Source organism: Musa acuminata, chromosome BXJ1-1 (assembly GCF_036884655.1).
Source record: "Musa acuminata AAA Group cultivar baxijiao chromosome BXJ1-1, Cavendish_Baxijiao_AAA, whole genome shotgun sequence".
Taxonomy (NCBI): Eukaryota; Viridiplantae; Streptophyta; class Magnoliopsida; order Zingiberales; family Musaceae; genus Musa; species Musa acuminata.
In genome coordinates this window covers 7,675,468-7,689,475 of record NC_088327.1, presented here as the reverse complement: position 1 = coordinate 7,689,475, position 14,008 = coordinate 7,675,468, and the positions used below count along the sequence as shown (strand labels likewise).

At 39.7% G+C, this 14,008-nt stretch overlaps 1 protein-coding gene and 1 long non-coding RNA gene across 2 annotated transcripts; both read right to left on the bottom strand.

Annotated features, from left to right (window-relative positions):
- Positions 1-2,179: 2,179 nt before the first annotated feature.
- On the bottom strand, positions 2,180-6,121 carry LOC135643797 (uncharacterized). The gene is made up of 3 exons (XR_010498356.1): positions 5,824-6,121; positions 2,961-3,036; positions 2,180-2,465 (listed from the first exon to the last, which is right to left on the bottom strand). It is a non-coding gene; the product is annotated as an uncharacterized LOC135643797 (long non-coding RNA).
- A 1,206-nt stretch (positions 6,122-7,327) lies between these two features.
- LOC103989179 (transcription factor PIF1-like) lies at positions 7,328-10,968 on the bottom strand. Its single transcript, XM_065097432.1, has 7 exons — positions 10,880-10,968; positions 10,339-10,771; positions 9,373-9,474; positions 9,199-9,264; positions 9,048-9,113; positions 7,565-8,011; positions 7,328-7,411 (listed from the first exon to the last, which is right to left on the bottom strand). The coding sequence occupies exons 1-7, from the start codon at positions 10,966-10,968 to the stop codon at positions 7,328-7,330; spliced, it is 1,287 nt and encodes a 428-aa protein (XP_064953504.1).
- Between the last annotated feature and the right edge of the window lie 3,040 nt (positions 10,969-14,008).

Here is a 14,008-nt window from a genome sequence, read left to right as displayed (position 1 = left end):
GGAAGGAAGAGGACGAGGACTCTACCTCCTCCTTTTCCTTTCTCTTCCCCATGTCTCTCTTCTTCTTCCCCTCCTCCACAATGATAGTGGCGATGGGAGAGGATAGGGACGAGGTGAGGGAAGGAATCAGGCATCTCGACATGGCCAAGGGAGGAAGAGGATGAGGATGATAGTGTCATAGAAGAGGATGAGGACCATGACTGCGTTGATGCTATCTCTCGCAACACTATCATCTTTATCCTTTTCCTCCTCTCCATTTGTCTCACTTATCGTCGTTGCTCGTCCTTCTCTTCCTTCTCTCCTCGCAAGAAGTCACAGAAATCTCTCAAGCTCCACCTTTAGGACGCCATCCCGCCCATCTCTAACAACATTCTCGAGATCCATCATCACCATCATCAAACTGTTATCGCCCTTGCCTTGGTCGCTGATGTTTGGATCGACAATGACAAGGTCGACCATCACATGGTTTTCATCGCTTACCACTATAACGATTAACTAAAAAAATTTAATTAGAGTATAATAAAAATTATTTTTTTGCCCATCATCTTCATATCATTTCTACATGTACTTTATCTTTCCATAAATTTGATGATATTAGGATAAATAAAGTTAAATATTCTACTTTTATAACTATTGAGATTCTAATATAAATTTTTTAAATATATGAATTGGGATACTAACAAATTTAACTTCATGGATAACCTGGAATTAGCCCCCGTGTAGCTCCACCCTGCACCATCGATTGCCACGAGCATATAGGAATCCTACGAGAGAAAGCACTCTCATCAAGTGATGATGGGTGGTGTAATCAGCAAGCGTCGCATGAGACGAACAAAAACTGACAGGTTGGACTTGCGAGCAGCATTTAGCGGTGTTGGCCTCCGAGGACGAGGAGCAGAAGCACGAAGAGGACAGGAGAAGACTAACGGAGCGGGAAGACCAGGAGTGTGTTGTTTGGGTACCGAGTGCCTAATGGAGTGCATGAGTCGATGGAGGAGGAGAAAGTGCGACGAGAGGTAGCCGTGCACAAGTGGAAGCATCTCTACCTCACCATAAAGGCTGAGCTTGATGATCTCATACAAAGGACTCAGGGAGGTAAGTCGCTAACGTTCTGACATATTTCTCTCTACGATTAAATCAAGTAAGGATTCCACGGTTGATTAAATCTTGCACACGCACTCGTTTGTGCAAGTTGAAGAACCCATGAGAATTCACCATTCTTGTCAATCACCTCCTCTTCCTTTGTCCGTTTCACTAATTTAATTCCTACGCCATATCTATAATTCTCATGACACCATGAAAGAGATACTACCAGAGATAACACAATAGTAACTCTATTTCATTTATTTATTCAATAATTGCTCAAAGCCATTTGGCTAAACTTCTTGGATACGATCCGTTGTTCTAATCATGCAAGTCATCTGGAACTGTTACTTTTAGCTACTCTTTAGCTTGTCAACATACATGATTTCTTTTCCAAGAACTTCATCCAGATCTTCCAAGGAAAATCTATTTTTAGCAATGATAATAGGCATTGAGACTGTTTCAGCAAATACATGTGTATTTTCCTAAACTTGTGACAACAAATTCCACAATTTTTTCCTACCATTTACTCAAACATTCATGTATTTCTTGCAATTATTTGAACTGGTAATCAGTTCGCAATTTGCAAAGGCTGTTAATGTGGCCTTTGCAGGGGAGAGATTTGCTTGGGGAGGTCAAGAAGGCATGATAGTACGTCTTCGGCAGGAGTTGGGAGACAGGGAGGAGACGGTGGAAACACTGAGATCACACAACGGTAATGCGAAAGGTGGTAACAAAAAAGGATAGAAAAATCGACATGCAAAGGCAGAGCCCGAGAATACTCAGCAACACTAAAGTGCCTCTCAGCAGATAGAATGCTGCAGGATTATGCTAATAAGCTGGCAGCATAGATTTCTTGCTGAAGGAGATCTAAACCACAAGACTCGAAGAATGATAGTGCTCCAACGAAATCTTATATCTGAGACACATGTAGTCTTTAAGTTCCCTATATATCCTATGAACATCACATTGAACTTATAGTGGATTGCGAAGATTAAAATGTAGGTTATTATCATAATTCAGAGCATTAAAGATGTTATTTTCACAAACACTTTAATGATCCTACTGATAAATTGACATGGGAAAACGTACCTCCTTGAGTAGTTGATGATTTTGATTTATTCATTCGGAGAATGACATAAACTAACAAGCAATGGAAGTGTTGCATTCACATCTTTAGATGACCACTAAAATTGAAGGTTAAAGGTTAAAAAAAAAAAAAAACTTAAAATAAGTTGGACTACAACTTTCTGATTTACATCAAAAAGAATTTTTGAGGTGCTACCACGTTTTGGAGATGCCTCTCTCAGTGGTCCATCTGTGGACCCAACCCCTGCTAGAAGATGGATCAAGTCCCAGTCAGTTCGATAAGGGAGCAGGTGCTGGCATCATTGAGCAGGAAGGTTCAAGAAAAGAACTTTATGTTAGTAGGATAGAATTGAAGCCAGGTCTTCTTTTGCAACAACTCTGACTAACACATGTTTTGACTATTGGGTGCAAGCATTTATAGGGCTTCTTATGTGGGAGGTCTCCCACTTTATGCTGATTGCTATTATAGGATGTGGTGTTTTATTTTGATATATGTCTTTATTTTGGTGATGCAGATGAATTAAGGAATTATTTAATTGTGGTCACGATCAGATAACCCATAAAGGGAGGGGAAGAAATTAAATCAAGTAGATTGCTAGAATCATGTGATACTATAAGCCCTGAGACATATAAAGTAGATCTTAACACTAGACTCTCTAATAGTTATGATTAGTGAAGGCCACAGAAGAAGTTTCCAATGCAGTGAAAGCTTAATAGATGAGGCAAACATTTAACGAACCAAACAAATTGAAGAAAAATAAACAAATCAAGATAAAGTGACAACGTACCTTTTGTCTCATCCTAGAACAAACATCAGTGAGGACCTTTGTTGTCAACCATGGCTACCAACAAAAGTGGAAGTGCCTGTACATAAAACAAAAAAGGATAATACAAAAAAAAAATTCAGACAGAATTTAGATATTTTTCTAAGAATATCATAGTCAATATCTTAACTACATGATCCAATACCAACATTTCATATGAAATATACGATTAAAGAATTTTACCACGTATAAGAGAAAAGGTTATACTTTTATTGTGGATAGTAGAAACACATCCATATTTCAAAAAGTATTTTCATCTAAAACTAAAACTTCGCTGGTTTTTTTTAACATAAATGGTATTTAAAATGAATCCGGATGGTTTTATACAAACCTACCAGGACAATGTAATCAACAAATAAACACAAGATTATTAAGAAAATCAAATCAACCCAACTATCAAGCATAAGTAGTTATGCATTAGTTTGTATGAACTGGCCATAAGTCAAAATGGGATTGGGCAACAACTTGGAATATGTACAAGGTGCTTTTCTAAATAGCAATCAGACTAGCAACAAATCATTCAAGATATATCCATGTCAACTAAAATAAGTGCACTTGGATATAGGGACATACAGAAAGTCATACAAAACAATGACATATTTAATAGTGTTCTTACCATACTAGAGCAGCTTTTAGTACAATAGGCATGGCGGTTCATATTGCATTTTGTAGTTTATCTAAGTAACATGTATAGTTGCTCATGGACATACCCAATGCACAAGACTCTCGTCAATGCAGGCTTTAGGGAGGATTAATATATGCAGCCACTTAGAGAGAGGGGGTTCCGTGACAGGAACCCTGCTCTCCCAGTTGCAAAAGAACAGCCTTGCCATCGTACCAAGACCCAACCTCTAGGACAAACACAATAACAGGGTGAATGTAAAGTTGCTCATGAGCATGGATAATTATTATTGTGCTAAAAAAAAGTCCATCTAGAACAAACACATCAAGATAATTGCCGGAGCTTTGTTTGAAAATTGCACTCATCAACAAGAATGGCCATGAAAGACCATATAAAGGTGAAAGGTAAAATGACCGCTAATTCTCCACACAGTTTTCTTAGTCATTTTTTGTTAGCTCCTATGTTTTGAGTTATGAAATCAAGAAGGAAGACTTACCCCAAACAACATTCTAATTGTCCATAGTCCATACACAATGCTAATGAAGGTGGCAATGTGGCTATGTTGACTCTTGTCACCACTAATGACCTTATTTAGGAGGTTACCTACTAAAGCTGATAGCTTGTGATGACAAGAGTATTAAAGAAAATTTTCAAAAAAAATTCGATGGTTTGATGTCAAAGATGTCTAATCAACACAATGAGGACATTTGCAAGGAAGATTTTGTTTTTACATTGTTTCAAGACACAATAGGCTATAGCAGAGAAAAGGACATTCGATCCTGTTCTCCAATTGGGCAAAAGTATTTTGTGCATCCAGGTTTTCCACACCATTATAAGGCAGGTCAGATAAAAATGAACTTCGAGAGTGGAAGGCAGATGGTTATAGTTTTCAACTGTCATGTTTCCCTAGATGTTGATAATCATTGTTGGCTTCTTTAGTATATTTGCAAGGTATTTAGTCTATCCCAAGCTGGTAACTATTTCTTTTCCCTGAAAACAGAATACTTATATAACAAGGAAAGCTACAAAACAAACTTTTGGCACAAAATAAAATAAGTGTTCTCAGACACTAGCTGGGGGGAAGGCAAGCAAACACTAAATATAAGATATAAACATCTGTTTAGTGGAATGGCATAGTCAGATATGAGGATAACTTGACTAGAATGCTTGAATAATGCAAATAACTTTACATGTTTGTGGATAAAGATAATTGCTTCCAATGAACAATCTAGTAGTTGTAAGATTGAATACTTTGCATGAGTAATTGTGAATTACTCAAAAGCTACAAGGAGGCTAGTATGTGTTATAGGTATGGTTTTAAGAACTAGTTGGACTGATCAAAGCTGACTAGTATTTACCGGTCCAATCAAGAACCGACATTCAGATTGGGCAATTTTGTTTGGTCCAGCTCGAAATTAATTTAATGTTATTTTTGAGTTTTGATAGTGATAGTTCTTCAAGTCCTTTAATTCCTCTCTCTCCCCTCGATTCCATCTGCGTCGTTCCACCTGTTGTCTTGTGTCGCCTGCTGCCTCATCATCTTTGGTATTTCTCCTGCTCCTCCACTTCCATCTCCTCTCCTCCTCTTTTATCTCCTCTTCCTCTTACTTCACCCCTCTCCTTATCCTCCCACCTTCTCAAAATCAATTGACATATTGGTACACCATGTGTCAGTATGCTGCATATATTGGATCCATGTCAGTCTGACCAAGGATGACTATGGGTCCAGTATCAAGATTTAAACTCATGGTATAGTGCCTCAAAGGTAGAGCAACCATAAAGCTTCCCAGAAAGGACTTAATTGGTGGTTGCTATGTGATTAGGTTGCTAAATTTTGCCTCCTCTGGTGGTTCTACCAAAATAATCTTGAATCTGGCTTAACTAAATCGAACAATATAACACAAAAGGTAACGATGCTGAATAGAACATGTTCAAGAAGCATTCAAGCCATCGATGGACCTATGCATGAGCTTCTTCAGAAAAAAATAACGAACACGAAACAGAGGCAGCAGCCATCCACTGCCTCTGCAGCGACGTGAAGGCAATCGACGAACCAAATCGCTATTCTTTCCTACCTCGAACACACACACAAAGTCATCATGAGAATCTCAACATCAAAATTAGACGACGCCTCTAATCTCTCCTCGGAACGTCCGCTTAGATTAGCTTGAAACGGCAAACAAGAGAAGGGAGCCTTTGGATTACCAGAGAGCGGCAAGGAAGGGGAGATCGAGGCCGAGCTGCCAGTGGCGGCGGCAACTATTCAGCACCCATTTGGAGTAGGTCAAGATGGAGGGGCCGAGGAGAGTCTGCAGGAAAGATCAAGGCAGCTCCGTCCAAAGCAGGGGACGCGGTCTCTTCCTCTCTTCTCTCCTCTCTCCTCTCTCCTTCCTCTTCTCAGGAAAGATCGCGAACAAGAACCCTAGAATTTTCCCAGAAAGCCGAGGAACTCGGAGTTCTCTGCCAGCTTGGTTAAGACGCGAGGGCGGGAGCCGACGATTCGTTGCTTCGAAGAAGTGGCAACGCCTCGTCCTCTCTCGAGGCGATTGGTGAGCAACGTGGGTCCCATCGACCCGCCGACGTCGCCATTCGCGCGACTAAACGACAACCGGTCGCCTAAAATTGTATTTCTCGAAGCGATTCTTTTCTTGAATAAATAATTTGATTTTGTTACAGAAAATAATTAAAATTTTATCAACTTCGGAAGAAAACTACTCAATTACGCAATACCAAATTAAAATAATAAGAAACTAAAAAAAAAGAGTAACAGATCCAGTAAACAAATCTGTTAGCTTTGTTTATGCGTGGTGACAATTTACCTAAAACCTCATGCTTGGAGTAATTCATCACATATCCTCTTTGAAGAGAAGCCATCACCAACGGTAGAACACCTCACAAAAGTATTGCCCATAGTAGATCAAGTTCCAAATTTCCTGGCACATCTCAATCAAGTAAAACCATTCAGATAGATGCTTCAAGTAACTCGGTGCAGATTCATCTAACATAAGACTCCAACATAACAGTGAACACACTCGTTTTGTTACATGCGATCAAACACACAACGACGCAGCAAACGTACTCCGCTATGATCTCTCGAGAAGTAGCTTTCATGTCCAGAAGGATAAATAAAGATAGAGATCTTAGTACATCCATATTCTACAAAACTTGATAGGCAACCCATCCGAGTAGCCTGCATCGCGGTGTCCTCTTGGACTAATCGTCCAAGAAGACTACTTAGCAGATTTCGACTTCCATGAAGTTCTAGGGGGTTTTGATTCAACCAGTCAGCCTGAAATATAGGAACATCTGTGAATGCTATGCTAAGATGACAGATAAAGAAGAAATTATCATCCAAAGCAGTATTTAAAGCCTAGTGTCACCTCAATGAACAATTCTCATTTATGCAAGATACTTTGTAGTCTTGATCAATATGAAATCAATGTATGCTGACTCATGAATGGATTCGAGCTAAAACTTTGAGTACTACACATAGACTGATGGAAGAGGATACCTAAAAACAGGCATATGAATGCATATATTCATATCATGGCCAAAACATGTTCAACAAATACGAACAAATTGCTGTGTTCACCTATAACAAAAAGACCACAGCATATATGCAGCCTATATTCTCAAGCACAAAATCTTTAACAAGTTCTGCAGTCTGCCAATTTAAGCGATTGATGAGAAATAAGAAAAAAGTTACTCATCATTCAGAAGGTACAGCATACCCATTGTTGCCTTCGACGTTCCCATTCCTGTTGCTGGTTCCAGCTTCATCCAGCACTTGACTCTGCAAATTGCAAGTGATACACAGTAAGTTTCTGATAGAAATGTGATAACAAATATATCATACTTTTTATACATATTGGTAATCCTCCATACTAGCATGTAGAATCTACGAAAATGGATGTTGATATAATGAAAGACGGACAAAGATAGGTACCTGGGATTGCACTAGAGGGCATTGAAGGTTAAGAAAATGATGAAAAGGATCAGCAACATGTGGCATTTGACCCATATTTGGGCTTCGTATGTTAAGTGTCTCGGACAGATGATTTTGCTGATTGATCGCTTCGAATCTGGCTTGATCAGCAATTGGCATAGCAGGCGATGGATGGAACGATGGCATTAATGGTGTTGTGCATGTTGGTCTTGGGCCGAATTGAACTGGTGGATGTGCAGTAACTGGCGGGCAAGGGATGGGTCCAAATGGCAGTATTGGACGGGGTATATTGCCACCAGCCATGTCAGTTCCCATTCTCATCCCCAGACCCATCCCCATGCCCATCCCCATGCCCAGTCCCATGTGCATGCCCATTCCCATGGGGGGCATGTATGTTTGAACGCCCGGAAACATCACAGCGCCAGGGTTGCATCCCATGGACATCATCTGCAGTGGTTCCAGACCATAAAAATCCCAGTCAGATAGCATCATGTTTAAAGCAAAGGGCGACATACTTCAACATGGTAGCAAAAACCCAAAGCTGAATAGAAAGATATTGTTTGCGGTTCCTTGTCAGTGGCAGTGGACATGTCAAACTCACAAGTACACTAACATATGACAAATGAGAAGGAAGACAAACACACTGGGTGATCTGGAACCTGATTTGCTTAACATTAGGAGACCTATTCCATGCTTGAATAAATCTTCACGAAAGTCTAAGAAAATAATTATTAATCAGTAAACAATCGAAAATGGCATTGGTAAATGCGGCTTAATGAAGAAGAAATCAAGTAACACCTATTCCACCAAGAGATCTATTGCAGTGCAACAACTGAGAAGCAGGATACTACAGTGATCTATCCAGAGCATACTTTTCCCAGATAAAAGTCATTGCAAAAAACCAGTGTAGTAGATGGCCATAAATTTAGGTTCCCAGCATGATAATCTTGCTTCTTATACAAAGCTGAGCATAAACAAGTTTTAGATATCTAGTGTGGTCAAATTATCCTCGGCAATTAGTAGCAATATGATCTAGCATGCCTTTCCAAAATCCCAACTTGCATATACCAGGATGATCAAGCTAAAACTATAATATAAGATTCAACAGGGAGATTGCAAAATGTTATTCAGTCGATGAATACGCGCGAGATATGACAACAAGATCACCGTAGTATACGATCATTCAGTTTCTCCTAATCTCTTTATTAATTTGCAGTCGTAATCACCATCACAACAAGAGACTAGAAAAAAAAACATGTAACGTGAAGCTCTGATGCTCGAGAGAGAGCAGACGAATCTGAACTGATCAACCACATGACGACAAACTATGAGATTATTCATCATCATGCATATAAAAGATACTCGCAGGCAGCATATTGTGGATGCCCCAGTAGGACACAGTTTCTCCTGGCTTCCTTGAGGCTTTCCTAACCAAAAGAGGCTTTTCCAGTTACCAGTCAATTATTTCATGCTCAAGTTATACCTGGACTTGGAGTTGAAGAGATTTCATATATTCAATGGCCTCATCTAACGTCGAAGCTTTGTCTGACTGAAATCAAAGAGAAAGCAAAAGGACTTTTAAAGAGAGGACTGCGTGAATTTTTCAGAGTACATTAAAGCTCTAAGGTTAGGACCTTGTTGCATCTGGGTATGAGTTCCTGCAAAGCCTTCATCTTCGCATTGATCCTATCCCGACGCCTCTGCACTTACAACTCATATGACTAACATACTGTATAGCCTAGAAATTGGTCAAAATTCATGCATTCATGTGGGCAAAGCAAATGAAAATAACTGGTTTAGATGAGCACCCTCTCAGAGAGATTGTGGATCTCTGCGGCACGTAGCTTTCTCACTGGTCTGTATCGTGTAGGGCGGTCTTTCCTTCTTTCACCGGATTTAAATTCATCACCCTTTCATTTAATAAAATAACATGACATATGAATGGCAGCTCAATAGCCCAGTTAAAGGTCATAGGGAGGGGAAAACAAATACAAGAGTAAACTTGGCTTGAAGATACGCATTTGGACATCATAAAACGTTTGCTTATTGCTTTTTCATGGAAAGATGATAAAACTTTGAAGTATAGCAAAATTAAATCGAGATGATGTGGAACAAGCAAATGGAAAGTATTTGTCAATCAAGGCTAAATAACAAAATTTTTTTGTATGAACATCCAGAATTCCTAGTGGTCGTATGAACATCCACAAAAACCCCACACCTAAACACAGTTGATCGAAAACCTTTTTTTTCCTTGCACATGTCTATGCTGTAAGAAAGCATAGCTAATCTTCTACATGTCTATGCTTTTAGTAAATAACATTCTTGCCCCAGAAATTAAGCACAACACACATGACTTCAAATATTAAGTGGAGATTTATATTCATCCAAGAAACACAAACCAACCATTACTGATAAATAATTAAGTTAAAAACAAAAATATAAACATCTAAAATTATAATACTCTAAAGAAACTTCTTAGAGGAAGTAATAAATAATCAACTAGAAAATCACATATATACGACCAATTTAACTACAGGTACTAAAATCAAATAACTCGCATGTGTATATGCGTGCAATTTTAAGTCCACAGCAAACGAATCCGTGTGAGCCTAATGGGTCATGGCCGCCAATGGAATGTTCAAACAGACGGTTCTGTTACGTCCAACGACCCACCGTACGCTTACCGCCAAATCAATTGCCAACGAAAGTTCTCCAACTTACGATCAGGAAGAAGCAGAAAAAGAACAAAACGAAAGAGGAGGCGGTGAGCTGACCTGCTCAACCTGGCGGTCCGTCTCTTCCTCCCGCGCCGCACTCACCTTCTTCCGCTTGCGCTCCGCCGTCCCCGACGACGACGCGGACCCCCGTGGCTGGTCGTCTTCCACGATCACGACGGTTTCCGGAGTCTCGCTCGACCCCATCGCCGTCGACCCCGCCACAGGAGTCTCGCCCGGCGTCACCACCGTCATCTCCTGATTCGCCATCATCGCTTCGAGGTCGCCGCCTCCGCTCTCCGCGTTCCCGATCTGGCAGTTCAGCCACGAAGCCATTTCGTCATCCTCCATGAACAGTCGGCTGGCCGCGTCCGCCCAACCACCGCCAACGGCGCTTGAGGAGCCACAAAAGGCCACCTCCGCGGCGGAGCGATCTACCGGATGGGTCATCAAGCCGGTTTGCCAGATTAACTCCATCAATTCGTCTTCGTGGCTTAAAAAAATATTTTCCCTTTTTAACATATCAATCTTACAATAGAATTAATTCCTTCTTTCTCGTTTCATTATAATAAACCTTAAGAGGAGAATATGAAGGACCCACCAGGTGAATGCTTTACGGCGGAGATTGGCGGCGGCGGAGGAGGCGTGGGGCTCGTTGCCGTGCTGGAAGTCCGGAACCATGCGATTCATGTCGAGAGAAAGGGAGGGATGAAATCTAAACTACGAGTGAAGAGAGAGATATATATATATATATATATATATATATATATATATATATATATATATATATATATATATATATATATATATATATATATATATATAGAGAGAGAGAGAGAGAGAGAGAGAGAGAGAGAGAGAGAGAGAGAGAGAGAGAGAGAGAAGGAACAGAAGACAAAAGAGCTCTCCCTCCTGCTTGCTTCACTCATATTCCCGCCCTAAAACCCTGCTGTTATATTAAAGTTTGGGTTTTTGGGGAAAAGAGAGAGGGGGACGTTTGTTATCTTCTCTTGGAAGGACATGCAAGGAGGAGGCGGCGACAGAGTGTTGAGTCTGGTTGTAATGGACGTAGAACAGTTGAGAATGGGGGATCCAGAAAGTTCCATCCTTTCTAGTGTTGAACCAGGAGGTAACAGTGCGCCGTATTGACTATGTACTGTGAGGGAAGGGGGGAGAAGCGAGGGGGGCATAGAGTTACGGGGTACGTACAGGACGGAGCTTCGAGTCAGTTGAGGCGATACTGTGGACGGGCAGCTTCATTGGGTTAGGACATTTGTGAAGGAAGCCGACGACGCCATGATGAAGATTTTGGTAGCTTCTGAAGGGGAATTCATAAGAGAGATGTATTATCTGATCAGTGTCCTACCCAAAAAAAAGATACTTTCCCCGGTTAGAACGGCGAGTCATCTCCCAACACTTGCAACGAAAGTTACCGCAGCATGAAGTGGCTCAAAAATCTACCAAATTCCCCACAATTTGTATCTTAAATAAATATCTTCTCTAGACTTATCTTAAATAAATTTGTATTTTAGTGAAAAAACAATCTCACACCTCCCTCTTCCCTCTTTCTAACGTTGCCACGACCTACCTGCCCTAAACTGTCACCATCTCTTACCAGGTTTTCTCAGTCCCACCGAGGTTCGAGCAAATCAATAAATGGTTCATACACGACAAACACAGCAAGCAAGCTCTTCCGAACTACAAGATTTTTACTGATATCTAAAATATCTTATCATAATTAAATTAGATAAGATAAATAATTAAGAGAGTTTCTTTTATTAACAGGATATCTAAAATATCTTATCATAATTAAATTTATTTTACTGATAAAAAAATAATAATAATAAATAATAATAATCAAAATCTAATCAACGACCACTATTCCACACGATGGTCGCCGAGGTGGATATCATACATCCTACCACTAGTGTGCCTCCATTGCGACTGTATTGACTTCTCTGTCCTTCGACTACGTCAGTTCTGTGCAAGTCCGCCCAAATTCTCTTCCGTAGGACGTCTTGGGGCAGAGTGGGTCGAGCGCGAAAGAACTGTGGAGGCGAAGGAGATAGGCATGCGCTTGCGATTTGCACTGCAGGGAGACAAAACAAGAGTGGCGGGAGACAGTATCGCGGTGCGTACGTGGAGGAAACAGGGGATGGCGCTCTGTTTCGGAGGTGAAGGCTAAATGTCGGTTTCCGATTCTCCTGCCGTCCGATAAACGCAGGATTTCTGCCCTTTCCCTATTTTGGTTTCGGGAAGGAGCGGTATGTCCTGTCCTTTTCCTCGGGGGTTAGGGATTAAGAGGAGGCGACACGCGGAATCCCATCGTCTTCTTCTTCTCGCTGCCGCCTTCTGGTTTGGGAGCAGTGAAACCCACCCGTTGTCGAAGACGGGGAGTGAATCCACAAGGCGGAAGGGGAGTCTCAGCTGCAACGGTTCTTAGCACACGACACGTATGCCTTCGAGTCAGTGCTGATTCGATAATACAACACGTATGATTTCATGTCAGTATGATTTCTGATTTAATGATATAAAAATCCCAAAATACAAGTCCGGTATCTCATCTCTCTCCGACGCTACACTACTGATTCGATGATACAAAATCTTAAAATTCAAGCTCGACACGTATGAGATGCTGATTTGGTGATACAAAATCCCAAAATATAACTCCTATGTTTCATATCTCCGCAATGTTACATTATCCGAGTCAGTCAGTGTTGATTCGATGACACGACACGTATGATTTCAAGTCAGCAATGATTCAGTAATATAAAATTTTAAAATATAAGTCCGACACATATGAGATGCTGATTTGATGATGTAAAATTCCAAAATATAAGTCTGACATATTGATTCGATGGCACGACGATAAGCATAAAAATCTATAATATATTATATTAAAATATAAAAATAATTTATATGTCAAGATTGAAATCAAATATATAGATCTATGTGTATCTTTTGATGCTTCAGTTATATTATATATCTTATTCAATTATAAAGAAAGTACCATAATAATCTAACAGACACGTATGATTTCAAGTATGTGATGATTTAGTAATATAAAATCTTAAAAGATAAATCTCACACATCATATCTCTATGACGCTATATTATCGAGTCAACGCTTGAGTCAACGTTGATTCGTAGCATGACACGTATGATTTCAAATCAGTGATGATTTGGTTATACAAAATCTTGAAATACAAGCTCGATGATAGAAGATAAGATTTCCCCAATTGTAGAGGAAATTTCTTTCTGTTTAGAAAAATCCTCTGTTGAGGAAAATCCTTTCTCCTAATTTGTATAAACAGGAGAGGGAACATGTTAATGTATTGAAGCATTTTTATTTCTTCAATAATTGTTCTTTATCTTCTATTCTTTTCTTCACTCGACACGTATGAAATATTAATTTAATGATATAAAAATCTATAATACAAACCCCGTACATCATATCTCTGCAATGCTTCATTATCCGTTAGGATAAATCTATAATAAAAATAATCATAGACGTTCCTAACTATTTGGAACCAGTAGCATATTAACAAGTGTACTTTTCATAATATTTATCTTGAAAATATTTATTCTTCAAGTTACATATAATTTTATCTTAGGATAAAAACAATTATATATATTTATCTATTTTTTAATTGGTAGATCACTTTCAATAATTAAAATAAAAATTACTTACCAAAATATGATCCATCTCATATTCATGATTTTTAATATAT